This window comes from Aptenodytes forsteri, unplaced genomic scaffold, assembly GCF_000699145.1.
Source record: "Aptenodytes forsteri isolate BGI_AS27 unplaced genomic scaffold, ASM69914v1 Scaffold269, whole genome shotgun sequence".
In the NCBI taxonomy this organism is placed as follows: Eukaryota; Metazoa; Chordata; class Aves; order Sphenisciformes; family Spheniscidae; genus Aptenodytes; species Aptenodytes forsteri.
Genome location: NW_008794418.1, coordinates 238,022 through 260,456, shown reverse-complemented (window position 1 = coordinate 260,456; position 22,435 = coordinate 238,022). Strand labels below are relative to the sequence as shown.

The 22,435-nt window shown below is 49.2% G+C and overlaps 2 protein-coding genes across 5 annotated transcripts; one reads left to right on the top strand and one right to left on the bottom strand.

The window, feature by feature from the left end:
* Nucleotides 1-1,251: 1,251 nt before the first annotated feature.
* Nucleotides 1,252-13,055, top strand: ZNF821 (zinc finger protein 821). Of its 4 annotated transcripts, XM_019474680.1 has the most exons (7): nt 1,252-1,340; nt 8,056-8,163; nt 8,854-8,982; nt 9,491-9,633; nt 10,214-10,318; nt 11,244-11,410; nt 12,136-13,055. In XM_019474680.1, exons 1-7 carry the CDS (start codon nt 1,301-1,303, stop codon nt 12,788-12,790), a joined length of 1,347 nt encoding a protein of 448 aa, XP_019330225.1. In that variant the 5' UTR covers nt 1,252-1,300; the 3' UTR covers nt 12,791-13,055. The 4 variants fall into 4 exon arrangements, 3 of the variants coding, with proteins under 3 accessions (XP_019330225.1, XP_009287705.1, XP_019330226.1); XM_009289430.2 differs by lacking the exon at nt 8,056-8,163 and having other exon boundaries at nt 8,857-8,982; XM_019474681.1 differs by lacking the exons at nt 1,252-1,340; nt 8,056-8,163 and having other exon boundaries at nt 8,814-8,982.
* Nucleotides 13,056-15,704: 2,649 nt separating this feature from the next.
* On the bottom strand, nt 15,705-22,386 carry ATXN1L (ataxin 1 like). The gene is made up of 2 exons (XM_009289442.2): nt 20,779-22,386; nt 15,705-16,454 (listed from the first exon to the last, which is right to left on the bottom strand). The coding sequence occupies exons 1-2, from the start codon at nt 22,372-22,374 to the stop codon at nt 16,347-16,349; spliced, it is 1,704 nt and encodes a 567-aa protein (XP_009287717.2). The 5' UTR covers nt 22,375-22,386; the 3' UTR covers nt 15,705-16,346.
* Nucleotides 22,387-22,435: the final 49 nt, after the last annotated feature.

Sequence of the window (22,435 nt, the reverse complement as noted above, 5' to 3'; positions counted from 1 at the left end):
GTCTGTCTGTCCGGGCTGTCGGGCTGGGTCCCTCGGTCGCCCGTCGGCATCCTCGGGGGCCCGGGCTGGGTTCCTCCGTCCGTCCCTCTGCCAGGGGAGCGGGGTCCGTTTGTGTGTCTGTCCGCTTGCGGGCTGGATCCCTCCTTCTGCCGCCTCCCGTGTGCTGGGACTGCCGGCTGGATCCCTCTGTCGGTGGGAGGTCAACGGGATCCCAGTGTCTGTCTGTCTGTCTGAAGAGGGTGATGGGATCCCCCTGTCCGTCTGTCGGTGGGAGGCTGACGGGATCCTCGTGTCCGTCTGTCTGAGGAGGGTGACGGGATCCCCGTGTCCGTCTGTCGGTGGGAGGTTGAGGGGATCCCTGTGTCTGTCTGCCTGGGGGTAAATGGGTTTAGTTTCTCCTTTTGTCTGCGGGGACTGTTGGGATTGATTTCTTCCTCTGTCGGTTTGAGGATGAGGAGTCGATGTTTCCCCACCTTGTGAAGCTTGAGGGGGTTGCTATGTCCCCACTTGTGAGGGACAAGGGGGGTGCATCCCTCCCCATGTGAGGGCAGGCAGTGCATCCCCACCCGCCTGGCCCTAGTCCTGCCTGCCCAAGGAGGTCCTGGCAGCAGGGAGGGCACAGCAGCCCCGCTGTTTCCCTCTCCCTGTGCCTGTCTGCGAGGGCGGTGAGGTCAGTCCCCTTGCGGGGTGTCTGTCTGGGCCGAGACCTGTCCCTGGGCTGGCCACACCATCCCGTCAGCTGCTGCCACCGTGTCTGGAGTTGTGACTGTAGGGCGGCCGGTTCCCTTGCCTACCTGGGCTGGGTTATCCGGTGCCCGACGCCAGCCTTCTGGGCGTAGTGGGGCCTTGTGTCCCCTCAGTCTCTCTCTGGGCGGGGGGCCAGAGATAGGACAGGGTCTGCAGGTTTGATTAGGCTCTTGCCCTATCGGCTGTGGGAATGGACAGGAGGGACAAGGGAGTTTAGACTGAGATTGCGGTCACTCTTTAAGTGGGACACTCTTAGCTTTTTGTATGCTGGGGACAGGATTGCTTATAACTTTGCTTAAGAACTGGGTGGGACTGCCCATACATGGTGGTTTGTGAAATGCTCGTGGATCGTGTTGGATGTTGGCACTGAATATGGCTGTGGTGATGCAGAATGAGCCCTGTAGGCAGAAGGGTGGGGAATGACCCTGAGACAGTCAGCTGCGTTTGGCCAGAGGCTCAGGAGGTTCCAGTGGTGTGTGTGACAGGCTCTTCTCTTCTCAGGTGAGCCCTCTGCTGAGGGAACGAACACTCTGTGCTCCCAGGTCAGGGAAACATGTCCCGTCGGAAACAGACCACTCCTAACAAAGTTCACTGTGAGTATTATATTACACAGCATTGTGGGATCCTTGCCCCTAGCTGGACTGTTGTGGAGTGAGACGGGGAGGAGGGGAATGATGAAAAGGTACAGTTTGTGGGGGAATGGTGGTTACTCACGTTTCATCTTAGGGACTGTAAGAAGAGAAACTGAGCTCTGTGCATCAGGGGAGCTGGCTGTGTCCTGGCATGGCAGGACAGGGATAGGCTTGAACAAACAACTAATGCTGTAAAGGTAGGTGTGTATGTGCAGGGCCTGTAGCTGTGCTTTGCATTTACACTGTCACGAGTGCAAGTTAGTATGCTAAGAAATGTGACTTCGGGGCTCTGGCCCATCTTGGGTAGCGAAGCAAGTTCTAGGCAAGGTGGTTTGAGTGTGTGGCTGAAAGGCAGGAAGTCCTGCGTTCTGATCTTTGCCCTACCACAGACTCAACTGACTGGCCTTGGACATGTTACTTAAGCTCACTGTACCTCAATTTCCTACGAGATAATGTAAGTAAAGCCATTTGCTCTTTCCTTGTAGGGAATGGGCAGTGGCTAAGTAATTTACTGGACAGATAAATGCTGTCTGTCAGATCATTCTTGAGCTGAGCTGATAGGACAGATCTCTGTTTCTCCAGACCCTGGCATTCTCAAGACCCTGGCATTTGTTTGATAGTGAAAGGGCTGAAGATGCTGTACATCACCACTTCTTGTGGGCAGGCTACAGCAAGATGTTAGTGGAGCTGGGAGACACGTATGGATGTTTGGCTGCAAAAGGGAAACTGCACATATACAGCTTCCGTTTGATTGCAGTGGAGAGAAGTTGGCGGGACTGAAGCTGTACCCTTGTACATACCCAGCTTTGTGGCTGGAGACACGTTTAGAATTTGGGCTGGAATGAGAAAAACAAATTTCCACTTCTGTAGACATGTGAAAGCAAGGCTGATGAGAAGGCCCTAGGCATTGCTAAGCTGTAGTAGCTGTCAGGAGTATGGGACAGAGAGCTGAATGCTGCAGCCCTAACACTGCCTCACTTTGCTGATGCTGCTGGCTTGCATGTCCCTCTGTGTTTCTCTGTGCTGCCTTTTTGTGTGGGTACGGCAACAGGAATCTATGCATGCTGTTCTCTGTACTAGGGGAAAATACACTGTGATAGAGCCTAACACTTTGCACGCTCATTGAGTGTGCTGGGGAGAATTACCTCTTTCTGGGACTTGAAAGCCCCATCAGCTGCTAGAGCTAGGCATGGGAGAGCTGACAAAGCTTTCCTTGGTGGCCAGTGTAAGAGTCTTGGGCGTGCCTTTTGGCATCTGCACTGACTTATGCTCTCCAATTCCTGCTTCTGGGCCCTGGGTTCAACAGTGGGCAGAGTATAGCTTTGATTTGCCTGATAGTACATTAATGACTCTGGAATTGTCTTCCTTAGAGAAATTTGGTATGTCCTGTGTTTTGTCCTATGAAGCCAGTAACACATCTTGTGTCCGCACACTTTTGCTTCTGACAGTGCCCAGATATTACTGCTGCCGTTTAGATCAGACTTATGTAAGGCATGCACTTACGCTATCTCCCCTGTCATGGTCTTTCATGTATGGAAACCAAGGGGTACAACAGCTCTAATAGTGCAGGTAGGGTTTCCATGGTGTTTAGGTGGGCTGTTTTCTGCACTCCACTGCGTAAGGGTTATGTTCTTCAGAAGCGTGTACTATTATATACAAAACTATACATATTATGGAGTTCAGTTTTGCACTATTTTCACAGTGAACATTGCTTTTTTATCTGCAATACAAGTGATTGTATCTCCAGTTTTGGTCTCAGGGGGAGCTATCTGACAAACATGCTACCAGCGGGCATGAGGTTGAGGTTATGGCATCTGGTGTGCCATAGAGAGGAATTCTGGGACCTGTTCACCTCCTTTACATGCGGTACGTTGCTACAGAGCAGCTATTCAACAGGAGCCATCAGGAGCAGCAAGTAGGACCACAAGAAAATAAAGGGACTGAAAGATACAAGAAACATGTCAATGGTGATGTCTCCACCTTGGGATGGAAAATCTTGTCTCTCTTATGATGAACACCACCAAATCGTTGGGACTTCTCTGTCTACCTAGCCTGCTGTGTATCTGGAGGGCCCAGAAATGCCATGCAGTGCACTGACGAGGATAATCGGAGAGAGCATCAGCTCCAAGAACTGGGTGAGCCAGCAGAATGAGGAGTCAGGCTGAGACATAGCAGACACGTTACTGAGACTTCTTCACAGGGACTGAAGTGGTTGGGAGGAGAGGAATAAAAGGGACAGCAGGTATGCAGCTTTTTACGCAGTTGTCTGCAGCTGGGGTCTGATTTGGCAGGCTGCGGGGCTGGGGAAGTGCTTTTTGGATTTGCATAAATACCACTGTGAGTATCTAACTGGACAAATTTGTGGGAGGACAGTGCCTACTTCTTCCTTGCATGGCCACTCCGTGTTATCTTCCTTCTTGGATTCACTAGGGCAAGCGACAGCTGCAGATCTCCTCTCCTGGCTTGCTTGGTGCCACCTCTTTCCAGGGTTACTTTCCAGGCTTGGTATGGCCCTCATTTAACCTTGCTCTCACAACAACATGGTTTGCTGTCCTCACTTAGCACAGAATCACTTTGCTTGGCATGCAGAGCTATCGGCTGGGAAGTTGTGTGGTTACAAGTCAAAACAGTTTTAAATGGAAGTTGATGTGTAAGGAAATTCAAAATAATACAGAGACAATGATAAAAATTACTATTATCACAAAAGTCTCATTGTGCATGATGGCCAGTCCTTCTACAGTTTTAACTGTAGTCATTTCACCTTTAGCAGGGCTGCAGCACATAATTGGCTCTTAATAATTTAATTTTGTTTTGCCACATGGTGCATGAAAAACACATCTGACAAAGTGGTAACAAATAAAACTGTAATACTGGAATATACTTACTGCATTGCCCATTCCACATTGAATTGAAAAATACAATGCAGTTACGTTGTTCCTGTGGAGATACCTTACTTGGTTCAATTTCGTCTTTATTTTCTCCCAGACTCTAAAGTATAAAAGTATAAAATCTCTCTAAGCAATTCATCTGATCTTGCATTCAAGCCCATCCATTGCTGCACTGTCACTCCATCAGTTATGGGCTACTCACTGTTCTTGTGCTTGCCAAAAATTTGCTGCAGGTGTTAGCGTGCACTTTTATTTTCTCTCCCTGCTGTCCCATGAGCTGCTTTTCTTTCTGTTGCTTGTACCCTTTGCAAGTGATGCTTATTTTAGAACTCGAGAACAGCTTTTGATAGTCAAATTAATTCCCACTTCCTAGCTCTGTTTATCATGGCCTCAATATCCCATCAATCCTCTATTTCCTTCCCTCTCCCTCTGACACACACACATTCTGTGCTCTTCAGTGTTCCTTGAATTCTGCTGCCTATAATATTCCCAGTTTGAAGAGAAAGTATCTTGCAGGAAATAGCACCCAGCATTCAAAACCGAGCTGAACTGTTACTTGCATCGAAATCCTTGGTTCTTAAAGGGCTCTGTGGGCTGCCGTTGTTAACTCTTTCAATTGTGTTGTTTTTCATTTCAGTAACCACTACAGCAGTGTGGACAACCCAGAATAGCGATGGGGCAGGTGGACTAGATCCACAGTGGTGGAAACACTTGCAAATTTCAGGTCCAGGAAAGGAACACAGAGAAGACCTACATGAACAGGGACTTTAAATTGATGTACAAGGAGGGAATAAAGTGGCTCATGTCTGAGACACCTTTCTGTTTAGGAAGGAAGACAGGGGAATAATGCAGTTTCTTTTGATTTTGTTTTGTGGATTTTGGGGTGGGGGTTGTTTGTTTGTGTGTTTATTTTCCAGAACACCTGGGAGTTATCCTGCATTCATACAGTTCAAGAAGGGAAGGGCTCAGGAAAAAAATCCTTTCTGGCTACCAAGTTGATACACCACCAGATCCTAGCAGTCATAACTGCCCCTGTTGCACAGTACCGCAGGGCTGCCCCCTACCTCCACAGCTGCTCACCTGGCATCCCACTCATTTACAAGATTATGGAGAGAACTGGAATGCAAAGCAGAGGCATTTGATCTTTCACTGTCCTACGTCTCTAGCTGTTTGTAAAACAAATACAGTGACTTGTTTTTGTGTTGTGGTCAGCCTGCAGCCCTTTTTGTATTTAATAAAGAAACTTCTGGAGAAGAGTCTGTGAATTCAATATTGAGCATAACATCCTTTACTGATAGCAGTGATCCTAAAGCTATTGCCTGTCTTACTCCTTTCCAAATGAATGTAAGTGTATTCAGAGTGGGGTGGAGGTGGGGGTGTAAGTGTCTGTATGTGAGTATGTGTGTGCAGAAACAATAAAAGTATAAACCTGTACCTATCAAACATTAACGCTCTAAAGCTTCATCAAAGTAAGACTTAGACCATCAGTAGATGAACAGGACACTCTTCCCTAAGTTCTTTTGGAGACAATATTAGTTTAATACATAAGAAATTCTGTATAAGCTAAAAATAGCATTTTTAAAAGTTTGTCTTTCCCAGTCCCATGATGCCTTTTAGATACAGGCTAACGGAGAATGCACAAGATGTCGTCGGCTAACAGCACTGGTTTGGTTAACGGTTTGCATTTCTGGCTGTAAGCTGATAGTTCTCTGCACTGCGCTGAGTCGATGCTAACTCGGTTCTGGGTATGTTGTACAGAAAGGCCACTGGCAGACATGATTGCTGTCTTAGTTATTGTGATTGATGCTAGTGTTACTGATAGGAGGAGTTCCCTCCTCAGTCACCTCATATAGAGATCACAGCTTTTAAAATCCAGCAGACTGTCTGCATAGCCTGGACAGGCTATGCAGGAACCTACCTGCCGTTAGACTCCAGGCTGCTGCTCAGTGGAAATGTAAGCCATCTGGAAGGGGAAAGGGGGAAGAAAACAAACACGTAACTGCTTCCACTAGCAGTTTGGGAATCCTGTTTTGTAACTGTCACAGGTAGCACGTCTCCCACCATTGTTTTACATCTGTCCTGTGTTCTGCAGGTTTCCTCATTTCTCTTTGTCTTGCAATGCTTTTTTGGTCTCTGGGCTTTTATCCTGGTGGTTTGTGGATATCTGCTTCTTGGAGAGGCACTGTGATTCTGTAGTGTCTGCTGTTCATACAGTCTGTACCTCAGTCCCACCAATGTGAGGTTGTGGTCCAGACATAAAAGCAGTACTCCAGGTTATGAAAACCATTCAGTGCTGGAATGACTTCTAATGGGGGTACATGTGTCACAGCAATCACAATAGTACCTGCTGCTTTCAGTGACAGATTTAGAGTGCTCCTCAGCCCTCTCTTCAGCCCGCATGGATTGTGTTCTCAAGTCTTCTCTACAAAACCCTTTCTCACATTTCTGAAACAGAATGATAAATGCCTTCAAATGCTTTTGGAAACCTCCATGGGGATGTTGGGAACTAAAACTCTTCTCCCACACTCTCCATGAAACTTCTGAAGGTCTTTGAAATCTTCCATAAATTACTGCTTTTTAAAGCACTGCCGGAAATGGAGAGGTAAGCACCAGAAAGGCAGTGTGAGCATGAATATGGGGCAAAGCTGCCTGAAACAGTTTAGCATGTGGGAACGTACCTGTCCTTGTAACAGGACTGGTGCTCTCTCAGTGGGTCAAAAATTCAATTCCCTGGTTATACTGATGCCAGTTGTGGCCCTATGCTAAAAGGTACCGTTTTGTTCCGAAAGCTTTTGTTTTATGTGAAAAATGCACTGTCTTCCGTATCATTTTCACATTTATGCTTTGAGTGGTTCTTGAGAACTTACGAATCAGTTGATAAATTTAACCCAAAAGCTAGCCCGCTAGGAACTTCAGCACCTTGTCCCAAGCACTCCCAGCTCATCCACCAAGAGAGGCAAATCACAACTACACCTGGAACAAAGTAATTTGTTTGATTTAATATGAAAATTAATGGTTGCCTTTTATCGTTATTCTTTGGAAGCAAAAGTTCTCCTTAGCAGGGATTGCTGTAAGAAGTTTTCTTTCCAAGAAGCACAAATAGTTGCCTTCTTTCAATGTGTTTGCCATCTCCTATTGAGTCAAGGTAGTAGTGATCAGTGTCTTTCAACAAAAGAGACTGTAAGCTATGCTAAACAAGCATCACAGCTTTCTGGGTTCATTCCCTTAGTTTTCTGTTTTGAGCATATGAAGTGTAACTGAGATTTATTTTAGCCAGGGCCACTCCTGGGCAAGGCCAGGTAGTGAAGCAAGTTATCTATCATGTAAGCAGGAGAACACCAGCTCCGAGCAGAAACACCTTCTTGATGGGCAGCTTGTCCTCAGTCCTCCTGGGAGAGAAGGTAGTGACAGAGCATGCCAAGGACAACCTCTGGTTTTAGTATCACTGTGGAGAGAAGATGAGGTGCCAGGCACTCAGGGAGATACTGTTTTTGTGCAAGTTGCCTGTTACAGCAGGGAATAGGATTTAATGATTTATAAGAGCCATATAGCACTATGCCTGATTTGGGATACTGTCATAGTCCCCGAGTGGCTTCCCCTCTGCCTAGAGCTGTGCTGTAGCTCTATCAGCAGATAGCTTGGTAGCAGAGAAAGCCCCCTGGCTACATATGGCAGATATATGGGATCTCACTTTTTTTTTGTGTGCGTGGCTGGAGTGGCATATAAAGAGTATGCAGAGAGCAGTCTGATGCTGGACATTTCCACTAATGAGACTGTTCTAGACACAGGGACTGGACTCACATCAGCAGGTACGAGAGGCTGGTGTTGCAGGGTAGGCAAGCAGAGAGGTTACTTAAATGCTTTCCGAGAGGTGACTTCAGAGGTTCTGCACCGTGCAGATGAGCAGCCCCACACCTGTTGTTTTTTTGGCAAGCCTGGTGGTGAAAGAAGCATGACCAGCAGGCTGAGGGAGGTGATTCTCCCCCCTCTACTCTGCTCTCACGAGACCCCATCTGGAGTACTGCATCCAGCTCTGGGGCCCCCAACATAAGAAGGGCATGGACCTGTTGGAGCGAGTCCAGAGGAGGGCCACAAAGATGATCAGAGGGCTGGAACACCTCTCCCACGAGGAAAGGCTGGGAGAGTTGGGGTTGTTCAGCCTGGAGAAGGGAAGGCTCTGGGGAGACCTTATAGCAGCCTTCCAGTACCTGAAGGGGGCCCACCAGAAAGCCGGAGAGGGACTTTTTACAAGGGGATGTAGCAATAGGACAAGGGGTAACGGCTTTAAACTGAAAGAGGGTAGACTTAGATTAGATATAAGGAAGAAATTCTTCACTGTGGGTCGGGGTGCGGTCCTTCTAGGAAGGGATGTACTGCTCAGAGAAGTTGTGGATGCCCCGTCATTGGCAGTGTTCAAGGTCAGGATGGACGGACTTTGAGCACCCTTATTTAGTGAAAGATGTCCCTGCCCATGGCAGGGGGGTTGGACTAGATGATCCTTAGAGGTCCCTTCCAACCCAAACCATTCTATGATTCTATGAAAGCAATGCAACAGCACCAGTCTGACTCTTTGTCCTTATGGCTGCCAGGGGAGCAAGTCTTTGCAGGGCTGGAGGAGCAAGCCCGCCAAGCCATGATGAAAAACAACTTTCCTGGAGCTCTTGGGGACCAAAGGCCAGCCATTCATCCACTGCAAGACCCCGACTCCAGCAGCAGTGAGTTCTGCCCCTTCCAATAACGGCAAGGTAGTGGACTGGGGAGACTCTGACAAGGGGTGAGGTGCTGCACAGCTTATTGGGGTCCTCTGAGGACCATCTTGCCCATCTCCTCCTCTGGGTTAGCCCTTGGCTCCTGTGCAGGACATCACGTCAGCAAACAGCAAGAGCAGGGCTGCTCCCTAAGGGAAGGCAAGCCCAGAGCCAAGGACCACCACGACACATATTGGGCAATGACCTCACCACCAGGATGCAGTCCCAACTTACCAGAGCAGGGTGGTAACAGCAGAGGGTCCAGCTGATGGTCCAGTAATTGTCAAGCAAGGCAGGGTAACAGGCCACATCCAGGGACTCTACAGAGCACTTCAGGGACTGAAGCGCCCCAACCTGAGTTTAAATGGAACCCCTGGGTGTGGGTAGAGGCCCTAGGTGATGCTGGTCAGGACAATTAAGGCCTATGGTGCCCTCAGGGTCCTGACACTTGGAATAACTGCTCTTCATGTTCCAGGTGGCAGTGATGATGAGGAAACCACCCAGGATGAAGTTTCTTCCCATACATCTGAGGAGGATGGCTCAATGGTGAAAGTGAAGAAAGAATTAGAGAATGCAGAACAACCTGTGGCTGGAACTCCACTGATGAGAGAAAATGAGGCAAGTGTGTACTGGCTCTGCACTCACCTTAGCCTCCCAGGGAGAGAAAAGGGTACTGTCTAAACACCTCGCTCCCCACTATGGTTTCTTATCTTTTTCTCCCTCCCACCTCCTCCAAACAACATCTCGTGGCTGGAGGACAGGGTATGAAGAGCTCTTGGGCTGCCAGGAACAGGAGGTAGCAGGCACAAACTGCTGTTCTCCTGGCTGGCCAAGATGATTGTGCAGGGTGTGCCCCCTTCCTTCAGTTCTGGTGCCTTTCTCTGACTGACTTCCCCTTCCCTTCTGCTACAGAGCAGGCCTTGCCTACCAGAGCTACTGCCCTGGCAAGAGCCTGGGTGTGAGTGGAGGCCACGAGGCCTCTGCCTGTTCCCCCCAAGACAGCGTGAGTTTTGCTCAGAGGCTACATAAAGCAAGTTTCAGACTGCAAGAACACAAACCAGCCACGGTGGGACTGGGCACACAGCACTTGATCTGGTCAAGGCCTGCGTGCAGTGTTGACTAGATACTAAGGGAGGGTGGGGTGGCTGGGTGGGGGGGATCTGTGTGCCTTACACAAAGTGGCTTTTCCTCCCTGTAGGTGCCTGAGAGTTTGAATGCTGACCCTATGCTGGGACTGTCACAGTGCCCCCTCTGCCAGCTGGAGTGTGGAAGCAGAGAGCAGCTCATTGCTCACGTATACCAGGTAGGGGATGGTTCCAAACTGTGGGATATCTCTGGCCTTAAGCCCCTCAAGCCCCCTTAAGTCCCAAATCCAGAAACAACCCAAAGCACAGGGTGGCTTTGTTCTGGTCTTTGCAGTCACAGAACTGAGCTGCTAGCTAGGATGTGGTTGAAGTTTACAGCAGTAAACTGTGTTCAGAGGGTGTCCTGGGGAAAAAATCAGTGAGGCACCGGTCTGCGGATCTGGAAAACACAACTCTCTCCCAAGGCAGTCTCTGCAAGCAGTTGCAGGCTAAGACCAGGCAGTTCCTTCAGATTAAACGTGGAAGCAATTTTTACATTATTCAGCGAGATAAGAAACCCTCCTCCTAATCACTCAGTTCCTTATTTTGTACCTTTACACATGTTCCTATCCATGAAAACAGCTGTTCTTCCTCTGAAATGATTCCAGTATTGCAGGAAATCTGTGCTGGAATCTCACAGGTTTTGTTGTCAGTACTGTCTTCGCAGCACATCAAAGTCTGTAAAAGAAGGAATGAAGCAGAACTGAACTGGCCACTTACCTGCACCAGCTGACTGTCTCCATCTAAGTGCTTGCTCACCAGCATCCTGCCTACTGTTAGTCCAGTCATGCTTTGTCCAGCAACAGCAGCTCCTCAGAGGCATTTCTGAAAACAAGGGTCAGGTCTTACAATCAAAGTGTTTTGGCCTTAATTGTTTCTCTTGCACTGGAGTGGAGTTGTAGAAAGGTTTCCTCCTTGCTGTTTGACCTGTGACACCCCAGATGTCTTGAGCCTGGTCTAGGAGCTGTCAGACAGAGGTTTAGCGGTGAAGTGTTCCCATTACAAGAGGCCGAACTGAATGGTTTGCTGTGTCTGTTGACCATGCCTCAGACTGGGCAGGGAGCTGGGCAATTTGTAACTAACAACCTAGTGGCTGTTTTGCAGCACACTGCAGCTGTGGTGAGCGCCAAGAGCTACATGTGTCCTGTATGTGGCAGAGCCCTCAGCTCACCAGGATCCCTTGGGCGACATCTCCTGATCCACTCAGAGGACCAGCTGTCAAACTGTGCGGTGTGTGGAGCACGCTTCACCAGCCACGCCACATTCAACAGGTCAGGGTCACCCCGGCTGGTGAGCGGGTCTAGGGTACCCACATTAAAGATTAGGTGGGTAGCCTTAAGTGACACAGAAGTCATGGCTCTGGACCCACTAAGGCCTGTAGGAGAGTTGTGAACACCCCCAGTGGGTGAGATTCCTCGATCCCTTCCTGCCTGCAGCTCTGCATCACCTGCTAAGACGTCCATGGGCTGTGCTGCTAAAAGGGTGTTCCTTAGCTTTGTGAAGAACTAGAACTGTGCGGAAAGCACTGGGGTCTCCAGTCACTGGAGAACAATCAACTGCTTCCCTTGCCCAGCAGTCCCTCAGAGTAGGTCTGTACTGCACAGATGGGTTCATCATTTCCAGAGCAGGACTACAGGTAGAAACCAAAATGTTCCTTGTTTGTGTCCTGCCTGATGGAAGATTATCCACTGACTAGTGGAATAGGGCTGAAAGGAGAAATCCAGAGATGATGGGGAGGAGCAGCTTGCTGGCTAATTCCTGCTCTTGTGCTCTTCCAACCCAGATACTGCTCTGCGCTAACCCACTTCCTACCCCTGGATATGATGTTGCTTCATTTTAGATATTCAGACATGTCTGTGGGCAGGAATGGTTTAGCAGAGGCCTCTGTCATGGGCTGTAGTAGGGGCACTGTTCATTGCAGCCCCCTGGGCAGTCTGAGATGGGGACTCTTCCGTCAGCACCAAGTCTCTGACTCTCTGCTCTTTCTGCTTTCCAGTGAGAAGCTGCCAGAGGTGCTCAGTGCAGATCGCCTGCCGGCACCACAGAGCGAGGGCCCCTCCAGTGTTGAGGGGAAAGACATTGCCTTTCACACCCCTGTGTATCCTGCAGGCATCCTCCTAGTGTGCAACAACTGTGCTGCTTATCGTAAGCTGCTGGAGGCACAGACACCTGGCATGCGAAAGTGGGCACTTCGTCGGCAGAACGAGCCCTTGGAAGTGCGGTTGCAGCGTCTGGAGCGGGAGCGCACAGCCAAGAAGAGCCGGCGGGACAACGAGACACCTGAAGAACGGGAAGTGAGGCGTATGCGGGATCGAGAAGCTAAGCGCCTGCAGCGCATGCAAGAGACAGATGAACAGCGGGCGCGGCGGCTGCAGAGAGACCGGGAAGCCATGCGACTGAAACGCGCAAATGAGACCCCAGAGAAACGACAGGCCCGGCTCATCCGGGAGCGTGAGGCCAAGAGGCTTAAGCGGCGCCTGGAGAAAATGGACATGATGCTCCGGGCACAGTTTGGCCAGGACCCCTCTGCCATGGCCGCTTTGGCAGCTGAAATGAACTTTTTCCAGCTGCCAGTGAGCAATGTGGAGCTGGAGAGCCAGCTGCTGGGCAAAATGACCTTTGAGGAGCAGAGCAACAGTGCGCTGCATTAAGCTACAGCCAAGGACCGTGCCACCTCTGCTGCACCTGCCACAGGTGCACTAGCAGGCTTCTGCACTCAGGAGGCTGCTGTGGGTCCCTGGCTGTCTCTTCCTGACAGATGGTTCTGGTTTTCTCCTGAACATAGGAGGAGAACAGAGCTGAGAGGTGTCTGCCAAAGTAGCCCTGGTGGGAGCAGATTCTGAGGATACAGTCTGCGTTGGGGGCCAAGTCACAGCCTGTGAACAGAGGGAAAATAAATTAATGTTCACATTTATTTAGTACCCTTCTTTACCTTTTGTGCTTCATCTTGTTCTTGGACCCTTGCCCCATAGATGGGTTTGGGCTGCTGCAGCTCTGCTGTAGGTGAAGGCCCACCTCACTAAAAAGGGATGTTCTTTACTGCAGCATGAATTATGGAGCTGAGGACTTTGATAGTCCACAACTCCTCCAGGAGTAAATCCCTTGCAGTTTGTGCCCATAAAAAGGAAGCAAAGGAGGATGTTGTCTCCCTGGAAATGGCTGTGCACACCCTTTCTCTTAACACTATCATTATGTGCTTATTTGCAGTAGCATCCATGGAAAAACTAAGAGGAAACTGAGTTCCTGTTCTAAGGTACCCCATATAAACGCTAACAGAAAGGCTGATTGAGGTAAGCAAACAGCAAAGAAGTTTGCTGGTTTACTCACAAGTTAATTTTCACTTAAACAGCATTTCAGGTTTGCAAATGAGAGAGTTGATTGAACAGTAAACAATAAGGGTAGGTCCGCTCTCTAGTACTGTATGGATTTGCTTTCCCCTTTATTCAGCACTGGTGAGGCCACATCTGGAGTGCTGTGTCCAGTTCTGGGCTCCCCAGTGCAAGGGAGGCACAGACATACTGGAGAGCATCTAGCAAAGGGCCACTAAGATAGCGAAGGGACTGGAGCATCTCTCTTATGAGGAAAGGCTGGGAGAGCTGAGACTGTTCAGCCTAGAGAAGAAAAGGCTTGAGGGGGGAGAGGTGGATCTTATCAATGTTTATAAATATCTGAAGGGAGAGTGTAAAGAAAATGGAGCCAGGCTGTTTTCAGTGGTGCCCAGTGACGGGACAAGAGGCAGTGGGCACAAACAGAAACACAGGGGGTTCCCTCTGAACATCAGGAAACACTTTTTCACTGTGAGGGTGACCGAGCACTGGCAGAGGTTGCCCAGGGAAGTTGTGGAGTCTCCCACCTTGGAGATATTCGAAAGACACCATCCTGGGCAGCTGGCTGTAGGTGGCCCTGCTTGAGCAGGGGAAGTTAGACCAGATGACCTCCGGAGGTCCCTTCCCACCTCAACTGTTCTGTGACTTCATGGTAAACTGAGCTTGTTCAACCATTTTAATAGAGCCAAATGCAACACTGCTCATCTAGGACCACGGATCACACTCAAGTTATTCATTCTCATAGTCAATTCCTCTGTGACCAACAGTGACTTTCAGTGGTCACTGCTGATAACACTGTGGGGCAAGGGGGGGACCATTAGTAAACAGAACCACACAGGTACAAAAGAAAGTTGCTTTTGCTTCCACACTTGGCAACAAAACCAATGAGAGGAAAAGGGGTGAGCTGGGGAGGAGCTGGGGAAAGCTACAATAACTGAGTCTGGAAAAACCTGCCAGAGGGTAGGGAATTTAAGCATTCTTTAGTTTATTCAAGAGGTAGCCAAGGCGAAATGTGATCATAGGCTGTACCTATATGAAAAGGTTCCCATTGCTAATAGAAATCATTATGAAACTATGCAACTGTGGAAATTAAATCTAGGCATGTTTAAACTGGAAAAGGCAAAACGTTAGCACAGAAGGACTCATGGTGGGGGCAAAGGGGTGGTACACTCTCCATTATTTGGTTTCTTTAAGAATGAGCATGTAAAAATGCTGTGGCTTTGTGGTTTCCAAACGTCAGCCCATCAAACACTGTTGTGCCACACACCTACGTTTTGTAGCCTGAGGACCCTTACTGCTTTCATAGCATTTCCAGTTAAGGTCTGCAGTACAGCTACATGGTGATCCAAATACACTGGGAGCTACTGTCTTCTCTCCGATTGCTGTTTCTCTGCATTAAGTCAGAAATAGTGACCACAAGACTCCTACTTGAGATCAGAAGAGTAAAGTTAAAACATGAAGCAAAACCTTTCAGCCAGACTACTTAGGAACCTGATTTTCCCCTCTTTTTTCAGTTTGAAAAACTTTTTATTGAAGTCCCTTGAAGCCCTAGTTAATGCTTACAATAGTTGCCTTCAAAGTGCATAATGTTGCATTTTTTTCATGATAATGAACTAACGTTACAGACAGTCTTGTGGACGCTTGCTACAAAAAGCATTTAATCCTTTCAGTACTACAATTTCCTCCACATTCCACTGTAACATCTTGTTTCCTCACCTTACAGAAGCTGTTTTAGCATATTGTTCATCACATAGAACTGACATCCAGGAGCCATCCTTCTCACTATGGGAAATGGCACCAGATCTGGAAAGGGTCTATTCAGTTCCATGTTACCTTGTTCGTATCCTCCTTTGTTCTCTGAACTGATCTCTCACTTTTATTCTTACCTCCGCCCATTTTCATACTCAAACCGACAAGTTTGCTTCTCACAGTATTTGCTATTGCTCTATCTTGTGTGTTTTGCTTGGCCAGCAGAGATGTAGCTTCACTCTGCAAACTGTAGCTGAAACTTTCCCTGCAGTGTCACTGGCACCTGATCATTATTCCAAGCGGTTCAAGAAAGAGACCACATAAAAGCAGAAGTATTTGAACACAGAATTATGGCCTATAATCCATCTGTCAGACAGCCTTTACCTTGCCCTTATCACAAGTCTCCAGGTCACTCTGTATAAGACCAGAGAAGCCACATCCTAATGATCGCTGATGCTGCAGACGAGCAAAAAGTCTCAAACACCAAAGTAAAAGCTATTGGTTTATATATAGATATATATATATAGATATATACTGTGTTTACAGAGTCAACAAGTTAAATGCAATATTCATAAGAGCATTAACAATAAAAATACAATCTGTGTGTAGCCAAGTACAGACTTAAAATGGTAAAACAGGAAAAAGGATCTCACCAAAAGTACAAATATACAGTACAAATTGATTTATTTAAAACAGTTACAAAAAAAGCACAACAAAATAGAGATTATCCTTAGAATTATTAATGCTTTGTTAAAGATCAGGTAGGAGGAAAGGGGCAGGAACAAGGTTGGAGGGGAGCACCTGACTAGTTCTAAGGCTTTAGATACAATGCGGTCGGTTACATGTTAATACAGCCATTACATAACTGGGATTATAGTTGAGGGATCAGCACTTATCTACAAAGACCTCCTTGCCTCAGGGTAGCCCAGCTGGTTCCCCCAGTGCCACATGTCTGTTTCTCTGCTTTGCATGGGCAGACCCTCCCCTGGCGCTAAGGTGCCATGAAAGCGGAAAACAACTAGAATGTGCACGGGTGCATTTGCAGGGTGGGGTGGCAGCAGCCTAGAAGGATGTTAGGGGCAAGTCCTGTCCTCCATGGACAAATGTGAAGACCGTGGAAGGGCCTTGATCATCAGCATTTTAAGCCATACATGGAACACACCCTGGGCCAAACTCTGTACAGAATGTGCATTCGTAGCCATCTTAGCAGCTTCTGCAAAGTTTCAGGCCCTAGGACAGCCTGAAAGACAAAGAGCAGTTGTGAGTGACGCTAGGGAAAGGCACATGTACTGCTGTGGGCAGGAACTAGCATTTGGGCTACTCAAGCTGCTGTAGTTTCTTTTACAATATTTTCTGAGTAACAAGGATTGTTAGTTCTCTATGGGGGAAAGTGACTTCAAGTGTGGGGTGGGGATGGCGGGGGGGTGGGGACACTTAATGTGAAAAGTGCATTATACTCGCGCACCTGCTGGAAAGGGGAGGCAGAGGGGCCTCTGCAGCTTTCCTTCTTTCCAGACAGAGCTTCCTCTGCATAGTCTGGTAGTGATGAGCGCTTGTCGCTTGGAACAAGTCTCATGTTCCTGGAGCAACAGTGTACGCATAGCCTAGAAACAGGCCTGGCCTCTGCTGGGCAGCTGACCCAAGGAATGTTTCATGAGATGGGACAGATGGCTACAGACACCCATCATTGCATCCTACAGACTCTTGCCACAGAGTGTGAGCTGGGTAAGACCAAGGCTAGGAGGCCTCCTCCTCCAGGGAGGACAGACCACAGCTCTCTTCCCCTTCACAATAGCAGCAGGAAAACAGTACATTTCTCTGAGAAGCCTGTCACATCTCTGCCAGCAGAAAAGCCCGGATAACTATCTCATTCCACAATGTCTTCCTGGCTTTATCTCCTCCTTTCCCTGTAAACCTAAGAAATAAAAGCCTCCTCCATGGGCTCATTCATAGCCTTTCTGCCTACAGCAGAGCCTGTCTCACACACTCCCTATCTCAGGAGAGCCTCAACGCCCAACACAACAACCACCACAGGTGCTGAGCGACACAGCCCAACCCAGTAAGGACAGATTCCAGTGATTACGAGTACTGCTAAGCTGGGCTAGAGGGCTGTCAGTGGCCCCCTCCTGCCCACCACCTTTGGGGCAAGCAGCCAGATGCCCAGATTCTTCATCTCAATGCCCCGCCATGAGATGTGCCCCAAACCGTTGCTTCCATAGGAGAGCTGGCAGCTGAAACATGCACAACAGTGGGACTGACAGGGAGTCTGGGTAGAAGCACCAAGGTCAAATTCACCCTGACCTGTTCCACAGAGCTCAGAACCACACTCAACAGATGGGCAGCTAGCCAAAGTCCAGGCCAGCGGCCAGGTAAACACCAGGGTGAGCACCTTCACAGCCCTTCAGCTGCCTACAGTACAAAGCTATTTTAGCCACACAGCATCTTGCCTCATACATCAGTGTCTGCCCTTTCAGACCACTGTTCAGTGTGGCCGAGATCTAGGAGTAGTAGTTACAGTAAGACACATGAGATAAGGCAGGCTCTCCAAACCCTCTCTCTAAATGACAGAGACTTCTATGTTCAAAGATGCACATGAGGGGCTCTGCACCCTTCAGCTTCTCAGACATTCCCTCTATGCGTGCAACCAGCCCATCTACATTCACACGCCATACGTATGCAGGATGTCTTTCTTAGCTGCCTGCCACAGCTCTGAATTCCTCTGCATGCACCATGCAAAGAACAGGAAAGAGAACCTGGGCTCATCTGCCTTCTGCCTTTGGCCACAGACACCCTGGATATCCTGAGCGTTAAGTACTAACCAACATTAATCGAGGTCTTTGCGTAGGAGAGTCCAATGAATAGCAACTGTGAAACACACAAGGTGATGAGGCCAGGCACCTGGGCCCAGACAGTATGTTTTACTGACAAATGATGCCATGAAAACAGCATCTGTTCCCACAGCTGCTGCATCCAAGGAGGCAGAATCTTCACATGACAGCATCACAATGACTTCATATATTTCAAATGCAGCTGATGAGATCGGAAGCAGTGTGTCATTTGGGGGAAGCTACATGTGATACAGGCAGCATCCTCACTCTGGAGAAACCTCCGTGAGGCACAAACACTGAAGGCATGAGTAGCGCATGTCACCTAAGGCCTGAAGAGAAACTGTCCTCCTGGTGCAGGCGTTTCAAAGGCAACAGAAATGGCTAGCAACGTGCTAGGAAAACAGGACTGACAGCCTGGATGGAAGGGACATTTTGGAGACTCTCTAATTTGCCTAATACCCAGGCAGAGCACCCCTCCATCACACAGTCAACTGAAGCCAACCAATTACAGGACACATTCCTGGAGAGTGTGCAGAACAGCCCTGAGACACCACCACTGCAAGCTGACCGAGGGACGGCTACGCCGAGGAGAGATGTGGACACACAAGCCATTTGGGGAAAGAGAGAAGTAGTGCCCTAGCAGTCAGGCATGCCTGACAGAAAACTTCAAGAAGATGAGAGAAGGGAGACGGAAAATGGTACGCTGAACACCAGGAGCAGCATCAGGACTCTAGCGGGGACCTGCACACTGAAAAGAAACCCTCTCAAAAGCCTGGTCCTAGCACAGAGATGGGCACCTTAATACAAGGAATACTTAACCCAAGTTAAATCAGTGAAGACTCTTATCCTCAACATAATAGTGACTATTTTTTATTCTAGCTAAGCAGTTAGAGCTGGTGTCATAACACACCAACAGAGAGGGCAAATTAGTGTAACTACAGGAGCCTTCACTTGAATGGAGTGTTATTACCATAATGAGGTATTAATATACATTTGTATTAAATCTCACCGTGAAAAAGACTAGTCTTGATCTTACCATGTTGTTCTACAGAGGAACTCCAAAGTGAAGCAGCAGAAAAACTAACACAAAAACACCCCAAAATGCCCTATGATGCTGTGATATTTTTAGAGTCCCTGCATTAATCATAGAACTGTACTTAGCAGAAACTTTGTACCTTGCCTGCACATGCATGAACACCCGTCTCTTGTCTAGAGCTTATTTAGGAAACTGCCTGCAGGGAAGAATTAGCCATCTGGAAAGTTTTCTTCTGATTTAATTACAAAATAGTCTCGGTCTTCTCACAGAAAAAGGATGTGTTTCCATCCTTCGCTAGACAATGCTGAATATATTTTACTCCAGCTTTAAAAAAACAAACACCAAAAACCAAAATTCAACCAATCAAAAAACCCCAACCCCATTCATCCATAGGCTAAGCCTCTGCAAAAGCTATAAGCCCAAGAGATTTTTTTTTTTAAAGTTATTAACATGGGAAGAAAGATTTGATTTGGTGGCAAATGTCTTTTATAGCAGGAAACTGACATCTCCCATCCCAACTCGTGTCCCATCCCAAGTGCTCAAGTTCCCTATTCACCTACACCCAAACCCATCCTTTTGGTCCTTCCTCTTGAATTTCTGTGATTCATTCAAATCTGTACATTCTTTGCAAGAAGAAAGAGCAGTTGGATTCAGTGGAAGAGACATTAAACAGAACCACCAGAGAAGCATCTCCATCCTGCCCTCAAGAGCTCCATTGGTGAACGGTCCTTTTAAAGTGCATGTGTGAAGAAAAGGGATACTGGGAGTAGAGCCCCCTAAACTCCAGTGGGGACCCATCTCTCCCCATCATGAGAAAGGAGGAATAAAATCTTCAGCAATTTTATCTGCTACCTTAAGCCGTGTCTGCCCTCCTCATCTCCCCACCTATCCTGAATGCTTAGACCCTGCCCTGCAGGGAATCAGTTATTCAGGGAGGTGTGAGAAAGCCCCAGCCTCCAACCTCTGGAATGGTCTCATCGCAAGCTCATGAGCACATCCCTGTTCTCTACCCCAGCTAGCCTGTTGCTGCTCCCTGAGGCACTGGAGCCCCCTTGATTCCCCAAGAGGAACTGGTCAGCCACTGAACTGGAATAAATCCAGTCCTGCAGGGCAGAAAGCAGCCTTGCTGGTGAACCTGTCACAAAGTCTGTGCAATTTCTCCACCTGATGGTGAGGCTCACCTACAGGGGATGCCCTAGCTCACAGCCTCAAAGGGATCATTTCCCTGCATTAGAACGCCCTTCGATAGACAGCTTGACCTCCTGGGGAATGAAAGAGGGACGGAGCAGAGAGGGCCGAGGCTCCTCTGCCTGCACACTGTATCTTTGGAAGCCTGGGGCTGTCCAGCTGTGCTGACTGCCAGTCTCAGGCTGAGAGGGTTCTGCATGAGAGCTCTGGGCTGCGCTGTCCCTATCTGTGTGGCTCTTCCTTTCAGCAGCTCTGTCAGATGGTTCTCTGGACCCCTGAGCTGTTCTTTCAGATCTCTCCCTAGTAGGTATCAGCTGATCTGTGAGAGGGTAGTTAGCCTGAGAAGCAGAGTTGCCATTCATGCTCTGTAAACTGATTGATATGCAGACATCACCCACTTGCAGCCTGTGACAGGGCAAAGCAAAGAGCTGAGCAGTCCGCCCAGGGCTACAGGAGGACCAACCCTGGCCATACACAAAGAAGGGGTGCTCTGGGGGCACGTCAATGCTCACTTTACTTTGTTGCTCCCCAACCACAAAATGCAGCGTGACAAGCCCAGGCCACTGGCTTTCCTGAATATCCACCACGGTGCTGGAGTCGATCTTCAGGCCCCCGCTCACCTCCGCACTGCGAACAAAGTCTTGAGTCTGCAGGTCCTCTACCCGCTTCAGCTCTCCTGTAGCCAGCTGGATGATGGCTCCTTTCATGAAGTGAGAGGGCAAGTGTGAGGAGCTGGGTGGCTGCAGCTGGGCCAGGTCCTTTTCAAGCACGCTTCCTCGAGCCTGTGCATCTGGGCTCCGCCTCACCAGGGTTTCCAAAGTGGAAGACCTGATGGGCTCAGATCCAACGGGAACCAGGACTGGCTTGCCGTTGGCTATCACCATTCCTTTGGTTAACTGTCTTTGTCTAACCGGCTCTTCAGGGGACATTACATACGGACTCCTGGACTGGCTTTTCTCAGCAGCAGCCCTTTCCACTGTGTTCCTTAGCACATCCTTTGACTCCCCCTGCTGATCAGGGATATTATGGCAAAGGTTTAAAGGGCTCGAGTCATCTTTCCTCTGGGCTGCCAGAATATGATAATCCTGAGATGCCAACACCCCCACCACCCTCTGAACCTCCAGATCAGTGTCTGGGGTGCTTCTGTGAGCTGGCACAGAGACCTCCGTTCCCAACGTCTGGTAACCTGAAAGGAACTGTCCATCGACCACACATCCTGCTGCAGCCCCTGGCAGACAGTCTTCAGCTTTACTGCTGGCAGAGTCCGCAGCCTCGCTGGTCCTCCTCACCACATTATGCTCCAGATGTCTCTGTCCACCATTGGCAGCAGCTACCTCTGAACTCAGCTGACTGTCTTGCTGAGGAGACTCTGGGCTTCCACCTGCTGTAGGTGTCTCATATGCTGAATACCCCGGTGGGAGGCGGGACATCTGATAATAAACAGGAATTCTACCTGGTGCGATATCTAACGGCTGGGTCCCAGCATGGTGCTGCATCTGGCCAGAAGGAGAGATTGCAGAAGCAGATTTGTTGAAGGTGTGGGTAGGAGAGGTAGTCTGGGGGGAAGGAGCGGCTTCTTCCGTGAAGAGAGAGGCATATGGCACAAAGTGGGGGACATGAGAGGCGGTGAGGTTGGTGGAAGGAGACAGGAGAGGACTAGGCAGGAAGCCAGGAGGGACAGCATAGGGCACCGTGTAATGCGAGCCGATGAACTGTAGGGATGTTGGAGGGATCTGCGCGTAGTGGATGGGAGGGTAGGGCACCCCTGGGTGCTGAATTATTGGCGAGGTCACATTGAAGGCAGGGGGCAGGGGGCTCACATTCACCACGGGGTGCAGACCCGTGGGGGAGAAGGTGGCGGGTGGCACTGCCACTTTGTAGAGCATCCCATACTGGTCCACCGTCAGCCCCGACACTGCTTCTGCGGCCTCGCCAGGGCCATAGCGCAGGGCCGCAGGACCCGGCCCAGCTGTCCGGGCCCACTCGGGGCCCTCGCCCGAGGCCTGGGCACCCCCCGCCCGTCCCGCCTCGGTGCCGGTGCTGGCGGCGGGAAGTTCCCGCTTCTTTGGCGGAAGGCACTCCTGGCTCCGCTCGTGGCCCGCTCTCATGGTGCCCCGTGGTGTCCCGGCAGCCCCGGCCGCGATGCTCGTTCATGGGGGCACCCGCAGG